Below are 19,450 nucleotides of genomic sequence, written 5' to 3' on the forward strand. Positions count from 1 at the left end.
AGTGCTCCCCAGTCTCCCCCACAATTATAAGCTGTGTGAGCTGAGCAGTCAGACAGATATATAATATATATATAGATGATGCAGCACACTGGCCTGAGCCTGAGCAGTGCACACAGATATGGTATGTGACTGACTGAGTCACTGTGTGTATCGCTTTTTTCAGGCAGAGAACGGATATATTAAATAAACTGCACTGTGTGTCTGGTGGTCACTCACTATATAATATATTATGTACTCCTGGCTCCTGCTATAACCTATAACTGGCACTGCAGTAGTGCTCCCCAGTCTCCCCCACAATTATAAGCTGTGTGAGCTGAGCAGTCAGACAGATATATATAATATTATATATAGATAATAGATGATGCAGCACACTGGCCTGAGCCTGAGCAGTGCACACAGATATGGTATGTGACTGAGTCACTGTGTGCTGTGTATCGCTTTTTTCAGGCAGAGAACGGATTATAAATAAAAGTGGTGGTCACTGGTCACTATCAGCAAAACTCTGCACTGTACACTACTGAGTACTCCTAATGCTCCCCAAAATTAGTAAATCAAGTGTCTCTCTAATCTATTCTAATTCTAAACGGAGAGGACGCCAGCCACGTCCTCTCCCTATCAATCTCAATGCACGTGTGAAAATGGCGGCGACGCGCGGCTCCTTATATAGAATCCGAGTCTCGCGATAGAATCCGAGCCTCGCGAGAATCCGACAGCGTCATGATGACGTTCGGGCGCGCTCGGGTTAACCGAGCAAGGCGGGAAGATCCGAGTCGCTCGGACCCGTGAAAAAAAACATGAAGTTCTGGCGGGTTCGGATTCAGAGAAACCGAACCCGCTCATCTCTAAGGGTCGCTTATCTTACTCACACAGCTACCTCTTTGCGCCTCTTTTTTTCTTTGCGTCATGTGCTGTTTGGGGAGTGTTTTTTGGAAGGGCCATCCTGCGTGACACTGCAGTGCCACTCCTAGATGGGCCAGGTGTTTGTGTCGGCCACTAGGGTCGCTTATCTTACTCACACAGCTACCTCATTGCGCCTCTTTTTTTCTTTGCGTCATGTGCTGTTTGGGGAGTGTTTTTTGGAAGGGCCATCCTGCGTGACACTGCAGTGCCACTCCTAGATGGGCCAGGTGTTTGTGTCGGCCACTAGGGTCGCTTATCTTACTCACACAGCTACCTCATTGCGCCTCTTTTTTTCTTTGCGTCATGTGCTGTTTGGGGAGTGTTTTTTGGAAGGGCCATCCTGCGTGACACTGCAGTGCCACTCCTAGATGGGCCCGGTGTTTGTGTCGGCCACTAGGGTCGCTTATCTTACTCACACAGCTACCTCATTGCGCCTCTTTTTTTCTTTGCGTCATGTGCTGTTTGGGGAGTGTTTTTTGGAAGGGCCATCCTGCGTGACACTGCAGTGCCACTCCTAGATGGGCCCGGTGTTTGTGTCGGCCACTAGGGTCGCTTATCTTACTCACACAGCTACCTCATTGCGCCTCTTTTTTTCTTTGCGTCATGTGCTGTTTGGGGAGTGTTTTTTGGAAGGGCCATCCTGCGTGACACTGCAGTGCCACTCCTAGATGGGCCCGGTGTTTGTGTCGGCCACTAGGGTCGCTTATCTTACTCACACAGCTACCTCATTGCGCCTCTTTTTTTCTTTGCGTCATGTGCTGTTTGGGGAGTGTTTTTTGGAAGGGCCATCCTGCGTGACACTACAGTGCCACTCCTAGATGGGCCCGGTGTTTGTGTCGGCCACTAGGGTCGCTTATCTTACTCACACAGCTACCTCATTGCGCCTCTTTTTTTCTTTGCGTCATGTGCTGTTTGGGGAGTGTTTTTTGGAAGGGCCATCCTGCGTGACACTGCAGTGCCACTCCTAGATGGGCCAGGTGTTTGTGTCGGCCACTAGGGTCGCTTATCTTACTCACACAGCTACCTCATTGCGCCTCTTTTTTTCTTTGCGTCATGTGCTGTTTGGGGAGTGTTTTTTGGAAGGGCCATCCTGCGTGACACTGCAGTGCCACTCCTAGATGGGCCCGGTGTTTGTGTCGGCCACTAGGGTCGCTTATCTTACTCACACAGCTACCTCGGTGCAAATTTTAGGGCTAAAAATAATATTGTGAGGTGTGAGGTATTCAGAATAGACTGAAAATGAGTGGAAATTATGGTTTTTGAGGTTAATAATACTTTGGGATCAAAATGACCCCCAAATTCTATGATTTAAGCTGTTTTTTAGGGTTTTTTGAAAAAAACACCCGAATCCAAAACACACCCGAATCCGACAAAAAAAATTCGGTGAGGTTTTGCCAAAACGCGGTCGAACCCAAAACACGGCCGCGGAACCGAACCCAAAACCAAAACACAAAACCCGAAAAATTTCAAGTGCACATCTCTAGACAGAGTCATCTCACCCCACTACAGTACAGAGTCATCTCACCCCACTCCCAGTATAGTACAGAGTCATCTTACCCCACTCCCACTATAGTACAGATTCCAATTAAACAAATTAAGATTTTGTGAAAGTAACTGAATTATACGTTGCCTATAGAAAATGTAAAATAATAAAGTCGGCAAGTAGAAACTAAGAGCAACTCGCCTCCTATGGAATACTGCCATCCTGCCTGGGCCTAAGTGTCCTATGTACAAGTCTGAGGCTGCTCCTTGGACTGATTATTACCATACAGTGGAAAGATTTACTGACTGATTCTGAGCTAGGAGCAAGGTAATAACAGCAAGTTACTGTGCACCTGGAATAAACCATGTTGCATACCTCCCAACTGTCCCGATTACTGCGGGACAGTCCCACTAATTGGACACCGTCCCACAGTCCCACCTGCCTGCAGCAGTGTCCCACCAGCGGGGAAAGGGGGGCAGATGGGAGAGCAAGTGATCACAGCTACTCTGCTCTGCAAAGTAGCCGGTGACCTACCCTCTTCACACAGCCTAAACCTTACCCTCCCTCTTACGCAGCCTAACCCTCCGCAGGGGTGCCTAACCCACACACACACACTCACACACACAAACAACCCCTTCCCCGCAGCTTACCAATATAGAGTCCCGGCAGAGGATGTTCGGGATTCCGGCGTTCGGATCCTGAAGCCGTCATTTCTATCCATGTCGGTATGCATTCCAAGCAGTGTCTGTATTCCGGCGTCGGCATCCTGGCCAGTATCCTGAATGGATCACAAAATAACTGGTAGAACCTAGTTCTTTGCCGTCAGAAGTCTTGTATGAAAGACAGCATGCTTCATATACTGTATATATATTAAGTATAAACTTAACTATATACAGTATAGTGTGTGTGTGTGTGTGTGTGTGTGTTTTTGTCAACTATTAAAAAATGTGTGTTAAACATTACAAAGATAGCAAAATGTATGTTTAAAAGAGTGATGCTTTAGATGGGACGTTCATTCCGCATGAAACTACTCCTTGTATAATTGACACACACAAGCATTTGACAGGCAGGCTATAAACGCAGTTTCAATCTCTTGGGATCAGTTCATCACAACACTGCTTGGAGGCAGGGACAATTTTACCACTAGCTGTCAGTGCTAATTGGCATCAATTTGTGATGGAAACGTAAGTGATGTTACATTGTAAAACCCAATATCAGTACAGATGTGTTTACACCTTCCCTATAGGCTTGTAATAGGTGTAAGCCATGACTCACTTTGGTTAGACCCATGTGAAGTGTACAGTGGTATAACATCACACATATCATTCATTGTAAACTGTGATATAATATTTTCTCTCTCTCTTTGTTAACAGAGGAGGAACGACCCAGGCCAAAGTGAGTGTCTTATCTTAATAGGCGCATTAAGCTGTCAAACAGGCAAATACTGTATCTCCCTCTGCAATAGTTCTCGTTAAATCAAAAAAGATTACATTGAAGTCATATTAATGTTTTAATCATGTCACCAATCATATATTTAGAACACTAGTTATAAAACATTAAATATAAAGAATAATAGATTTGTTTTGATTATTTTGTTAAATTACCTTATTTTTATACAAGTGTATGATGGTAAAATGAAATCCTCTTTTGCATATTTTTTTATTATTATTTTTCCTATTGTTATCATATATATATATATATATATATATATATATTATGTGCAAACATATTACGAAGTGCAATACATTTAGGAGATGATAATACAAATGAATGACATGTAATAACATAAAACAGACAGTGATGATGGCTCTGCCCAAACCATTTTACAATCTATGAGGTGTGTCGTTAACACTTGAGAGATAAGAAGACAGAGAACAATTGTGGGTGTTGGTGGGCGTACATGTTCATGGACAGACACTATATGGTTTATGTTCTTTTATTCACAGACCGATGATGCCCCAGTTGGCTCCGCCAAAAATCCCAGAGGGAGAAAGAGTTGACTTTGATGTAAGAATATCATATGTATAATTAATTCTAGTACTGTATGTCTTTTACTAATGAAGAGCACTTCTCTAATGAGTTCCATGTCAAACTAGGAGTGCTATTTACAGTATGTGCAAATACCGTGATACTGTAGCTTTAAGTTTGATCACCTAAAATAATATATTCGGCACTCAAGAACCCTGCATTTGCTCATACCAGGAAATTGCATGAAGTGTTTTTGTAGATCAGGGGTCAGGGAATTTTTTACCTTTTACCCCAAAATATATTTAGATACGCCGACGTTACCCCTTTGATTTGAAAGGAAGGAAATCCTATATTATTGTGCATATATACCGGTTATCACTGTTTATATGGCATTTCTGAGATACTATATATATATAGTATTTATTATTATTATTATTTTGACCAATTATTTTTTGGCAATGAATGGGTTAATTAACACTTTCTCCCCAAAACACCCTTAGAATGTAAGCTCTCACGAGTAGGGCCCTCTTCCCTCATGGGTGTAGTACGGTATGCCGGCGGCCGGGCCCCTGGCGACCAGCATACCGGCGCCAGAACGGGCGGGCGTGAGGGAGTGTGGTGTGACATCAGCACGTCACACCGTGGCCAGGAACACAGCACAGGGCGGCCAGGAGCACAGCACAGGGCGGCCAGGAGCACAGACGAGGGCGAGCAGGAGGGAGCGTGGTGCGACATCAGCACATCACATCGCGAGCCGGCTGGTGCTGGTCTGGGCTGTGTCTCGGCAGCGCAACCGTCCATTACCCCCAGGAATTTCATTTTGACCCCATTTGGGGTAATTTACCCGTTCCCTGACCACTGTTGTAGATGGTCACTTTCCTTATATCTGAGCTGTTGGGCTCTATGTTTTATTTGGTGAAGTGTAAGCGCACTGACACGGGGTCACCATCTATATGGCGGGAGCTGCTTAGATCAAGAGGCAACTACTCTCCATATATCGCACATAAATAGTAAGGGAAGGTTTAGCGCTGCCCCCAAGGAAAATGGAAATATGAAAATGATGAATGGAGAGAATGTGAATTATTACAAAATACTAATTTAACATATACTGTAACAGTAGAAATGTATACTGGTAACAGGAAGGGGGGTGAGTGTGTAACAAAACATTACAATGTGACGCAAGGGCAAAGACGTGTGCGGGGGGGGTGACTGTACTCACTGTTAAGGGGCATATAAGGAAATCAACATAACATGGCAAGATGCATCCGTGACCATGGCAAAAACACATTGGTGTCACACGCCATAGGCGGCGTTCACCGCGCTTACCCCTGCGTGCCTGCTGGTTTGTGTTGCGGCCTCCGCCTTCGGTGGTCCACGGGCTCCGGCGTCTGGCTGGCGCGGCTCCCGGCGGTTCCCCGGGGCAGGTACACCGCCATGACACCCGGCATCACGTGGGCGGGGAGCAGGTGACGTCATCAGACTGTTCCGCCAATCCGGCGGAGGCGCGAGATTCAAAGTCAGATGCCAGGCAGAGCCTCGGCGCCTGAGTATCGTCTTTTCCCCTGACGTGGATGCCAGTGCTCTTGTTCCCGACGTATCTCTCTGCAGTCGTACCCCAGTGTCTCCGGCACTTCCAGGTGCCAGTTGCTGCACAGTTCAGCGTATACTGTGGCTGGTGTGTTCCAGTCACCAGTGCTTCTTGGAGTCAGCGTGTGCTGCGGGCTAATCACCGCTATCAAGTCATACAAATCATCAGTGTCTTTAATCACCGCTCTCAAGTTCTACAAATCATCAGTAGGGATAGGGGTATGTAAACAGCGCTAGGAAACTGGATATGGAAAAATAATAATCACAATTTATTATAAAAATTGTTGCAACAACTAGACCATTCAATTCATATATATGTATAAGTATAAAAAATGTTAAATATAATTTTGATAAAAAACGTGTCAAGCAGGGCAAGCACAGCAAGTTTGTTTGGTGTATTACCACACGAGGAAGCCGGACATGATGCACTGATGAAGATCCTTGGAATTATGCCACAGTCCTGGGTGCACTTTGCAATGCTAGCAGTTGAAAGTCCAAAGAATTAGGCGAACCTTTAATGCTTGGTTCCAAACCAGATGCAGTCCTGTTTAAAGCTGGATCTCTGGTGCCTTTGTGGACATCTGCAAATTTCCCAATTGCTGATGGACTTCTAGGCTTGTTCCAGGTATAATTGATGATTCAGTGGTGCACGGCTCCTACAGACCAACGCGTTTCGCTGTATCCACAGCTTTACCAAGCATTACCTTGATAAAGCTGTTGATACAGCGAAACGCGTTGGTCTGGAGGAGCCGTGCACCACTGAATCATCAATTATACCTGGAACAAGCCTAGAAGTCCATCAGCAATTGGGAAATTTGCAGATGTCCACAAAGGCACCAGAGATCCAGCTTTAAACAGGACTGCATCTGGTTTGGAACCAAGCATTAAAGGTTCGCCTAATTCTTTGGACTTTCAACTGCTAGCATTGCAAAGTGCACCCAGGACTGTGGCATAATTCCAAGGATCTTCATCAGTGCATCATGTCCGGCTTCCTCGTGTGGTAATACACCAAACAAACTTGCTGTGCTTGCCCTGCTTGACACGTTTTTTATCAAAATTATATTTACTATTTTTTATACTTATACATATATATGAATTGAATGGTCTAGTTGTTGCAACAATTTTTATAATAAATTGTGATTATTATTTTTCCATATCCAGTTTCCTAGCGCTGTTTACATACCCCTATCCCTATTGTTTCATGAGGGACTAACTATCCCTTCATACAGCAGCTTAAAGGTTCAGCATTTCCTCTTGACAGCGCCGGGCGAATTACCTTGGTATTTCGTTTTTTGCACTACAAATCATCAGTGTCTTTAATCACCGCTCTCAAGTCATACAAATCATCAGTGTCTTTAACCACCGCTCCCAAGTTTTGCAAGTTGCCAGAGTCTTTAACCACCGCTCTCAAGTTCTACAAATCATCAGTGTCTTTAATCACCGCTCTCAAGTCATACCAATCATCAGTGTCTTTAACCACCTTTCTCAAGTTCTACAAATCATCAGTGTCTTTAACCACCGCTCTCAAGTTTTATAAATCATCAGTGTCTTTTGTCACCGCTCTCAAGTCATACAAATCATCAGTGTCTTTAACCACCGCTCACAAGTGTTTCAAATCGTCAGAGTCTTTAACCACCGTTCACCAGTTCTTCAAATCACCAGTATCTTTAAAAACATCACTTACAAGTTCTTCAATCATTATTATCTTGTACCAACACTCACAAGTACTTCTTTTCCTGGAATCCTTTGCATTGCTTACAAGTTCTCCTATAGGCCTGGACATTTCCCATACGTTCCTTCTCTGCTATGTGACATTGTGTTGCTCTCTTCCTGCAATAAAGTTCTTTAATATTTTCACCAAGCTTTACTGTCAGAGTCCTGTATGAGGAAGACCTATATTAAGCCATCCCTGTTCCGACCCAACTGTGGTTCCTCTCCCCTACCATCGGGAGAACCCCCGAGTTCACAACACCCCCAACCTAGGTCAGTGACAATTGGATACACACCCAATCATTAACCTCAGGGTAGCGCTAAACTACAAACTGCCCCTTCTATTTATGTGTTGGGCTCTATACATGGGTTCTTAATTGCCCAACAGAAAATATAGACCTAACACTTAAATGAAGAAATGAATAATGTAATTTGTTGCTATTCCTATGGGTGACCTGACAATATTATTCATTCTTTTCATTTATCGCTAAGTTACTTAAAAAATTTTATGTTTGTCAATAATCATGGTTGTAATTGAAGTGGACTGAAGAATATTCTAGCAATATATTTAAAGTTATGAAACTCCTTAGAAGACATGCTGATTCTGAGTCGCAAAAAGCGAATGCAGCAACATATATTGGCGGTTGTCTGTCTGCGAGTTTATGCAAATGGCATACAAACTATTTCCATTGTGACTGAATGTGGAAGTACTGAGATGCCCTCTTTTAGTGTCCGTGCACGCTGTAACAATAATTTGTATGTCCTTATAGGCCACCATTGGTTGCATCACTGAAAATTGCATCAGTCCTATGGCTGGTGCAGTGTGCTTGTCTGATCACGGCCTCCTATGCTTGTGGCTGTGTCTGGGAATGCACTCACTTGCATTGACACTCCTGCGACACTCCTGTAATACGCTCACTGAATGGCCCATTTTTGCAGGCAGTACTACTAGCCACCTCCCAGTCACCGCCTAGCACTTTCTCGCCACCTTTCTGATACCATCTAAAACTATAGCCACAGCTCCTCTGTACGTACATGTGTAACGCATGCATCATAGAGATTTTCCAAAATGTTTGCGCATGCGCAGTTGCATATAATCATTCAACAACATGAACACCGGCATTGCCTGGTGATTGTTTTGACTCAGAACAGAATCAGGCCCATGACCGTGCAGCACCAGAAACTTCCAAACTATTTCCTATTTTTTTATATATATATATATATATATATATATATATATATATATATATATAGTAACAAAGCGACCTTCCTCCAGACAAGACACTGACACAGTTGTATGGAGACAGCAGTCTGTTTACTTCCACAGCACAGTAAACAGGTCTTTATCACAGCAAGTTTACAGGGAACCTTAACCAGGCACCAGTCCACAAACAGCATGTACACAAATCTCAGGCTCCCTGTCTCTAACCCACTGGCCCGCCCTCTATCGCCTGACCACTTGTTGGCATCAGGAGCCTTGAGCCCTTGCCCTAACGAGCTTTATAAAAGTGTGGCACAGGTGTGACTGATTGTTGGGAGCGCCTGCTCCAAAACCTGAACTGGACGTGCATGGATGGGAGCCCGCCCACTCTCTCTCTCCCATCCAACCCCCAGGGACCCAGAACCGTCCGTGCTAAGGCCGAATGACAACCTGCTGTGTCCCAACACCTCCCTGGGCTTCCTCTTGTCCAGTCCTAAACCCAGGTTGTTTTGGCCCAGGGAAACCAAAGTGTCGTGCTCTGTCCTGCAAACACCCGGGTGGCATCCGGACTGGACTGCCACAATAAATATATATATATATATATATATATATATAAGTCCCCAATAATTAATAAAACCCACAGAACATTCTTCACAATAAAGGTGGAATACAATCTTTAGCAAAGACCAATTTGTTCCTCTGTGACAATTTATCAAAATCCATAAAAACAATGGCCCTCATTCCGAGTTGTTCGCTCGTTCTTTTTCATCGCATCGCAGTGAAAATCCGCTTAGTACGCATGCGCAATGTTCGCACTGCGACTGCGCCAAGTAACTTTACTATGAAGAAAGTATTTTTACTCACGGCTTTTTCTTCGCTCCGGCGATCGTAATGTGATTGACAGGAAATGGGTGTTACTGGGCGGAAACACGGCGTTTCAGGGGCGTGTGGCTGAAAACGCTACCGTTTCCGGAAAAAACGCAGGAGTGGCCGGAGAAACGGTGGGAGTGCCTGGGCGAACGCTGGGTGTGTTTGTGACGTCAACCAGGAACGACAAGCACTGAACTGATCGCACAGGCAGAGTAAGTCTGGAGCTACTCTGAAACTGCTAAGTAGTTAGTAATCGCAATATTGCGAATACATCGGTCGCAATTTTAAGAAGCTAAGATTCACTCCCAGTAGGCGGCGGCTTAGCGTGTGTAACTCTGCTAAATTCGCCTTGCGACCGATCAACTCGGAATGAGGGCCAATGTCCATAACCATACAGATGTTTCTGAGGTATATTCCTTCTAATGTTGACAAAACTTTAAGGTCACGATGAGCATCGATGTACAGATGTTTCTTTACAGTATCCTCCCTTTAATTGTAAATTGGAAGTCACGATGAGTAAATAGAAAACCAACATTGATTATTATTGGTCTTTGCTAAAGATTGTATTCCACCTTTATTGTGAAGAATTTTCTGTGGGTGTTATTAATTATTGGGGACTAATTGAACCCTGAGGCGCCAATCTCACTCTGCTATATTTATTCTTTATCTTTAGTTCTTCCTAAGAGAGAACTTAGGGGGCCATTCTGACCCGTTCGCACGCTGCTGTTTATCGCAGCCGAGCGAACGGATCTCTACTGCGCATGCACCGGCGCCGTAATGTACCGGCACATGCCAAACGGCTGAAGGGCGTAGCAGGGCAGCGATCGCCTCTGCCTGATTGACAGGCAGAGGTGATCGCTGGGCGGGAGGGGGCGGAACGGCAGCGTATGCCCGCCGCTTCGTAGGTGCGCTCCAGCCAACGCAGGCGTTGCCGGACCGAACGGCTGGTGGGCCGCAGCAGCTGCGTGACATCACACGCAGCCGCTGCGGCCACCGGCTGCGACAAACAACTCCTGGCCAGCCGCAGGAGCTGCGCTGGCCGGGAGTTACTCCTGAAATACAAAGCATTCTTTTGTATTTGTGCGGGGGGGTCGGCACTGACATGCGGGGTGGACTAGCCCTGTGCTGGGCGTCCCCCCGCATGTCAGAGAAGATGATCGTAGCTGTGCTAAATTTAGCACAGCTACGATCAACTCGGAATGACCCCCCTTGTGTGATAAAGCGGGCAGAGTAATATCCTTTTATCAAATTTCCATATTTTATTTAGTGCAGGACAAGAGGTTTTTTTTCTCAATACATACTGTATATCAGGGGTTCTCAAACTCGGTCCTCAGGACCCCACACAGTGCATGTTTTACAGGTAACCCAGCAGGTGCACAGGTGTATTAATTACTCACTGACACATTTTAAAAGGTCCACAGGTGGAGCTTATTATTTCACTTGCAATTCTGTGAGGAGACCTGCAAAACATGCACTGTGTGGGGTCCTGAGGACCGAGTTTGAGAACCTGTGCTGTTTATATACATATATATATATATGAAACGAAATAGAGGAGATGGCGCCAAGGGAGTTATATCAACGCCCTACCTAAAAACGGACCCTTACAGTACTCTCCGGATAAATTACGTCAGATAACAAATACTAACATAAAAATTTATTAAAACAACATATAAACCCGACACAAATGTTCATAAGTATACAGAGTTGATACATTTACATTTGTCGCACAATTTGAACAATCAGTTTGTAGTGATGAGGAAAAAGCGTAGATATATCACTACGATTTCCTCCTTCTCCTTATTGTAGATTCGGAGGTAACATCAGATAATAGATAGATAAATAACCCAACGCGTTTCGTCTTGTTCCAAGACTTCATCAGGGGTAAAATCTACAATTGTAGAATAATAAGTCAAAACAAATACATAGCAATAAGCATCTTACACTCACATATAACATGACATATTGGTATCAAAAGAACATGACATAGCAACATGAGGAGGAAAACAGAATAAATAACATGAAGAAAGAGGAAAAAAGAGAACCAAAAAGCACAGGTTGTGAAAAACATACCTCTTCATTTCAGAACATATTGTCAGCACATAAAAGGTCATTCAAAGATGTATGAACAACGTTTCAATATTTCAATGGGACTTGATTGATACAGCGAGGACCATACCTAATTAAAAAACGTTTAATAACCTTTATTAATTAAAGGACACTTTTTGTTCAATTAGGCAGAGATTGGGATTAATCCAATGGAATGGCACATATCTCATATATCATCAGCTTGAGTCTGACATTCAGATATTCGAATATGGGGAAGATTCATATATGTATAGAATCTAACTGGTTCGCAAGCATAAGGAACCTAATAAATTGATTAATTGGGTATTAATTATAAGAACACCTACGAGTTCATAAATAGACCCCTATCTTATTTTGACACCCATAATTATAAAAATTCTGGTATCATTAATGTCTGATCACTAATGAACAGATCTCATGACTAACCCGTGTGGTTTCTATATATGATACAGAACAAAGCCACAGAATTGGCTATAACAAACACCAATGTTACCACTATACAACAATCCTCTACTAAATGATCTGATTATAACCAGCCATTTATTCATATTTGGAAAACCCAGGACTAATTGTATTAACCATCAGTATAGTGAACCCACATGATATGTTTATTAGGGAAACCCATCTTTTATGGACGGTATCACTGATCTATGATCGAATAATTCAAAGAAATTACTCAAAGTGCTACCCACAGGGGGTGTAGTTCATTAGTAATTCTTGTCATATATATATATATATATATATATATATATATACATATATATATATATCTGTCAATAAAGCATATAGAGGGGGCGCTCCATAGTGCGTAAACTTTTTATTTTAAAACAAACAAACACATGGATATTTGAAACAAATGTAACTGTTACACTCGTACCAGAAGGCAACCTGTGTGGGCTGGTTACCACATGATTCCACAAATAATCACCAGGCAGTACTGGAACCAGGGTCAGACCAAATCGCGCTGGAATCCTCCACCCGCCGGCGGCAGTTTTCCCTGAGATTCTCGGGCAGGATCACACACGTCCGCGACTCCTCGATCAGTAAACTGCAGGGATTGTCAGTGCGTCACCAGACTCCGCCTTAACGCGTTTCGTCATCGACTTCGTCAGAAGGCTGGAGTCATCTGTGTCTGTGAGCTGGAGTCCGGTCCATGAATCCCAGGCAAGCCTTATTAAACAATTAGTCTGGGTCACCCAGACTAATTTTACTGCAGTTTACTGATCGAGGAGTCGCGGACGTGTGTGATCCTGCCCGAGAATCTCAGGGAAAACTGCCGCCGGCGGGTGGAGGATTCCAGCGCGATTTGGTCTGACCCTGGTTCCAGTACTGCCTGGTGATTATTTGTGGAATCATGTGGTAACCAGCCCACACAGGTTGCCTTCTGGTACGAGTGTAACAGTTACATTTGTTTCAAATATCCATGTGTTTGTTTGTTTTAAAATAAAAAGTTTACGCACTATGGAGCGCCCCCTCTATATGCTTTATTGACAGATATCTATCTCCGTGGGAGTTCGGACTGACAAAGGGGAGCAGCGATTCTTAATTATCGAAGGAGGATCTAGTGCTTTGAGCACTCATAGAGTGACTTTTTTGATTCCACCTATATATATTTATATATATAAAATATTGCAATCCATTTAAGCAATCAGCGCTGTATCTATTGCCTTTCTCTTGTATATATATATATATATATATATTGTTTTTTTATTATTATTTTTTCTCATTCATTATTACTGTTCTCAGTCTTACAAGGTCTGACAGGTTTGTACTGCACAGTAACAATACTTGTAAAAGTGTTGTGGGTACAGTATATGGACATTTTTTATGGACTTATTTTACCTAACTGGATATTTATATTGAATGTTTAAATAGCGGGATTACTCACATGACTCATTAGCAAATTGGATCATATGATTCCTTTGTATACTGTTCCATGATAGAATGTGTAACAAAACTAAACTTTAGTTACTGTCTATAGTTACTGTATGATGATCACATCACACACCAATGTTTGTAGAACATTAATGGAATTAACGGAAATCCCAACGGTTGCATGGAAGTAATACTCACAAATAAAGCTGCATTCTCCTGTCATTTACCCCAACAGGACATACATCGCAAGCGGATGGAAAAAGATCTCCTGGAACTCCAGACATTAATCGACGTCCATTTTGAACAGCGTAAAAAGGAAGAAGAGGAAATGATAGGCTTAAAGGATAGAATAGTAAGTATACTTATAGAATAATAGATACATTCAGCAGATAGAGGAGGGGACTATGAAACCTCTGGTCACATCCCAAAATGTATTACAAATGTAGTTAATGGAGAGCATCAGGCCATACCCATCTGAGGAGGTCATCCATGGTTAGGGTGTGAGCTGGTCATGTGACATTCACATCCAATCCTGGGATATCCACTAACGAAAGGTACTTTTCATCCCACTGATGGCCATACATGTTGTAATGCAGCCAGCGGACGCCATCCTTTTAATGAAGCAACAGTGGAGGAATGGAAACAGAAAAGTACCATTTGTCATAATTGAACCATCTAATGCTGGCCATACATCAGGACGACCAGCATCCGATCCGAGTCATCTCACGATTTCCTTTCAACCTCCGCAGGAAGCTGCCTGGAAATCCCGGTCTGATGATTTACAAACAATGTGCGAACAGCCCGTCAAACAATCCATCGTGTGCCTCACAAAAAAATAAAAAACCCAGGAAAATGCCACCCAAAATCGTACGATGCATCATATGTGTATAAAAAATGGTGCGATGTGCATACGATTACAACGGATAATATGGGCTGCATGTATTATCAGGGTATGCGACATTCAACCCGCGGGACTGCGCATTGCATCGTAATCGTACACAAAACATGTACGTCAGACACCCTCCCTGAAAACGCCTGATCCCGCATGCGTTTTTCCAGACACTCCTGGAAAACATACAGTTGCCACCCACAAACGGCCTCTTCCTGTCAATCACCTTGTGAATGCCCGTGTGTTCGGATTTTTCATACCATCTTGCCGCCGATGCCTGTCGCTGTTGTGCAACATGCCGGCGCATTGCAGTGCATACGCATGTGCAGTTCAGATCTGATTGCCCGCTGTGCGGAAACGCACAGGAGCAATCAGATCTGAAATAACCCCAAACGCAAGAATAAATTACTAATAGGACAATTCAACATATATACATCTATCTGTATATACATACTGTAAGTACGTGTCAATCAATGAAGCAAGCCAGGCGCTTAAGAAGATATTTTATAAAGGCTCCTATGTACCGCACATGGGTGAAAAATACATATATAGATATGAGGCTTCGACAGGGACTGCGGGTAGCATTTAAGGCTTAAAATCATATTAGGGCTTGGGCAAAGCAATGCACTGGGCCCCAACTCATCCAGTCATGGGGATAAATGAAACAATATCAGAACTAACCCCTACTGTGGTCCCACACCTCTCCACATGCTTCCATACAGTGAATGGCTGGGAGGAGGGAGAGTTAGGGTTATGCTGTGGGTACGGAGGGTTAGAGGGAGGGTCAAGGGTGGATTGGGATGAAAATCCAGCCCGGGAATTTTATGGCAGCAGCCCTAATGGTGCGGTGTCTTGTGAGAGGGAGGGCTCTGTCGAGGGGGGCGAGTTCCCCCTCATAGGGCCCGATTCTGAGTTGGACACAGTTGCGGCATTTCTTGCATGTTTTGCATCTGTGACTTTATGCTATTACCACTACAACGCCCTTCTCATTTGCTGGAGAAAGGGTTTATGCGGCAACATGAAACGTTAATTTGTGTTGGGACATCATAATTATTTCTGAAAATAACGCTAAGTCACAGACTAATCTTCTTCATTAATAGTTGCAAAACTAAAAACATGCCAATAACTATAATTACTTTTTATTCTAGTTAAATAAATTCACTCTGAGTTTTGAGCAGTCAACCTATTCCAATTTGCTGATGTGTAGAAAAATCCATCTGTCCAGTGATCTGGTTAACTTGACATTAACTAGAAAAATCTTTAAAAGTATAAAACAATGGGCATAAAATAAATAGGGGCAAGAGGAAATGCAGATGTGCTCACGGATTTAATCTTAATTCGCATTTGCCAACAAAATAAATCGGCGACTGCACATGTCCCAATTAATTAAATAAATGAAAGTGCTTAATATTTCACATTTTAAATAATCTTAGACAATACATACTTTACCATCTACCACCTTCTGTGTTTTTAGAAATATTTTCATAATGGTAGATGTTAAAATATTGTCTAAGATTATTTACAATGTGATAATCTAGTGTATGTGCTCTGTACTTATCATTAGTTAGATGGAACAATCTTTTTTGCCATGTAAGTGATTTATTTTAATGATATTCTGTGCTTCATCAGGATCATCGGAGAGCGGAACGTGCAGAGCAACAGCGTTTCAGGACTGAGAAGGAGAGGGAGAGACAAGCCAGAGTGGCGGTAAGGTAGCATTATGTACATAAAACAAACCTGCTGGGTAGAGTTTTTCTGTAGTTGTGTAGACAACACTGACGCAAACTGTAGTTCTCTACAGCAATCCTGAACTACTATAGCATACTGAACTGGGAAAAAGTCACTTTATGCCTTATCCAAACAATGGGGTATATTTACTAAGGTCCCGATTTTGACCGAGATGCCGTTTTTTCTTCAAAGTGTCATCTCGGTAATTTACTAAACTCAAATCACGGCAGTGATGAGGGCATTCGTAATTTTTTGGAAGTCCAAGAAAAAAATTACGAATGAATACACCATCGGTCAAAACGCGGCTGTTTAAGTATGAATCTCGGTAATTTACTAAGAAGTGCAAAGCAAAAAAAAAAAAAAACACTGCCGTGAAAAATTACAACTCGTAAAAAAGTGCTAAAAAAAAACAGACCTGCTTTTTTTTCCCGTGATTGAATAGGCATGCACGGATCCATGAGATCCGTGCATGTATATCAGTGGGAAGGGGTGGGAAAGTGGTTATTTTCGGGGAAAAAAATGCGTGGGGTCCCCCCTCCTAAGCATAACCAGCCTCGGGCTCTTTGAGCCGACCCTGGTTGCAGAAATATGGGGGATAAAATGACAGGGGTTCCCCCATATTTAAGCAACCAGCATCGGGCTCTGCGCCTGGTCCTGGTTCCAAAAATACGGGGGACAAAAAGAGTAGGGGTCCCCCGTATTTCTAAAACCAGCACCGGGCTCCACTAGCTGGACAGATAATGCCACAGCCGGGGGTCACTTTTATATAGTGCCCTGCGGCCGTGGCATCAAAAATCCAACTAGTCACCCCTGGCCGGGGTACCCTGGGGGAGTAGGGACCCCTTCAATCAAGGGGTCCCCCCCCCAGCCACCCAAGGGCCAGGGGTGAAGCCCGAGGCTGTCCCCCCCATCCAATTGGCTGCGGATGGGGGGCTGATAGCCTTTTGTGAAAATGAAAAGATATTGTTTTTAGTAGCAGTACTACAAGGCCCAGCAAGCCTCCCCCGCATGCTGGTACTTGGAGAACCACAAGTACCAGCATGCGGCGGAAAAACGGGCCCGCTGGTACCTGTAGTACTACTACTAAAAAAATACCCAAAAAAAGACAAGACACACACACCTTGAAAGTAAAGATTTATTACATACATCCACACAAACATACAAACATACTTACCTATGGCCCCACGCAGGTCGGTCCTCTTCTCCAGTAGAATCCAAGGGGTACCTGTTGAATAAATTATACTCACCAGCTCCAGGGTCCCAGGCTCCTCGTAGCATCCATTTGTAATCCACGTACTTGAATAAAATAAAAAAACGGACACCCGAGCCACGCACTGAAAGGGGACCCATGTTTGCACATGGGTCCCCTTTCCCCGACTGCCAGAAACCCACTGTGACTTCTGTCTAAGTGGGTTTCTTCAGCCAATCAGGGAGCGCCACGTTGTAGCACCCTCCTGATCGGCTGTGTGCTCCTGTACTGACTGACAGGCGGCACACGGCAGTATTACAATGTAGCGCCTATGCGCTCCATTGTAACCAATGGTGGGAACTTTCTGCTCAGCGGTGAGGTCACTTTCGGTCAACCGCAGGGCAGAAAGTTCCCACCATTGGTTACAATGGAGCGCATAGGCGCTACATTGTAACACTGCCGCGTGCTGCCTGTCAGTCAGTACAGGAGCACACAGCCGATCAGGAGGGTGCTACAACGTGGCGCTCCCTGATTGGCTGAAGAAACCCACTTAGACAGAAGTCACAGTGGGTTTCTGGCAGTCGGGGAAAGGGGACCCATGTGCAACATGGGTCCCCTTTCAGTGCGTGGCTCGGGTGTCCGTTTTTTTATTTTATTCAAGTACGTGGATTACAAATGGATGCTACGAGGAGCCTGGGACCCTGGAGCTGGTGAGTATAATTTATTCAACAGGTACCCCTTGGATTCTACTGGAGAAGAGGACCGACCTGCGTGGGGCCATAGGTAAGTATGTTTGTATGTTTGTGTGGATGTATGTAATAAATCTTTACTTTCAAGGTGTGTGTGTGTCTTGTCTTTTTTTGGGTATTTTTTTAGTAGTAGTACTACAGGTACCAGCGGGCCCGTTTTTCCGCCGCATGCTGGTACTTGTGGTTCTCCAAGTACCAGCATGCGGGGGAGGCTTGCTGGGCCTTGTAGTACTGCTACTAAAAACAATATCTTTTCATTTTCACAAAAGGCTATCAGCCCCCCATCCGCAGCCAATTGGATGGGGGGGACAGCCTCGGGCTTCACCCCTGGCCGTTGGGTGGCTGGGGGGGGGGACCCCTTGATTGAAGGGGTCCCCACTCCCCCAGGGTACCCCGGCCAGGGGTGACTAGTTGGATTTTTGATGCCACGGCCGCAGGGCACTATATAAAAGTGACCCCCGGCTGTGGCATTATCTGTCCAGCTAGTGGAGCCCGGTGCTGGTTTTAGAAATACGGGGGACCCCTACTCTTTTTGTCCCCCGTATTTTTGGAACCAGGACCAGGCGCAGAGCCCGATGCTGGTTGCTTAAATATGGGGGAACCCCTGTCATTTTTTTCCCCATATTTCTGCAACCAGGGTCGGCACAAAGAGCCCGAGGCTGGTTATGCTTAGGAGGGGGGACCCCACGCATTTTTTTTCTCCGTTTTACAGTGTTTATTTAAAAAAAAAAAAAATGAACCCCAGCACGGATCACACAGATCCGGCCGAGATTCATTTTGAAAAAGTCGGCAGTGTTTTGCTAATCACTGCCGTAAAAAAGGTAAAAAAAACACGAATGACATCGACATCGGAACAAATGAAAATTCCGAATACGACAGCTTAGTAAATTAGTCGTAATAAATTCAAAAAGTTGCAGTTTTACACTTTCGATGTCATTCGTGATTGAACTTTGACCTTTTTCCGAAAATTACGAATGTTAGTAAATATACCCCAATGAATGCATATTCTGATAGAGCAGACAGTGACATGCGAAACGTGTCAATTGCTTGAGGAAATTAAATGTCATTTATAAATCATTTGAGAATTGTAAAATAACTTTTTTACTGCCTAAAACATGGTTGGAAAATATTTTAATTACAAAGATAGACATTTATAAATTATGGTTCACCTGTGTCCAGTAGTCATATTTAGCGTTACTTGCACACTCTAACACAC

General features: G+C 43.9%; 1 protein-coding gene across 4 annotated transcripts in view; it reads left to right on the forward strand.

Annotated features, from left to right (window-relative positions):
- The window catches only part of TNNT1 (troponin T1, slow skeletal type), a 197,691-nt gene that overhangs the window by 114,034 nt on the left and 64,207 nt on the right, over positions 1-19,450 (forward strand). For all 4 annotated transcript variants that reach the window (XM_063942833.1, XM_063942831.1, XM_063942834.1 and 1 more), the window contains 4 exons: positions 3,757-3,778; positions 4,330-4,390; positions 13,915-14,031; positions 16,198-16,275. In XM_063942833.1, coding sequence (XP_063798903.1) covers positions 3,757-3,778; positions 4,330-4,390; positions 13,915-14,031; positions 16,198-16,275 — 278 coding nt within the window. The remainder of the gene's footprint in view (positions 1-3,756; positions 3,779-4,329; positions 4,391-13,914; positions 14,032-16,197; positions 16,276-19,450) is intronic.

This window comes from Pseudophryne corroboree, chromosome 10 (genome assembly GCF_028390025.1).
Source record: "Pseudophryne corroboree isolate aPseCor3 chromosome 10, aPseCor3.hap2, whole genome shotgun sequence".
NCBI lineage: Eukaryota > Metazoa > Chordata > Amphibia > Anura > Myobatrachidae > Pseudophryne > Pseudophryne corroboree.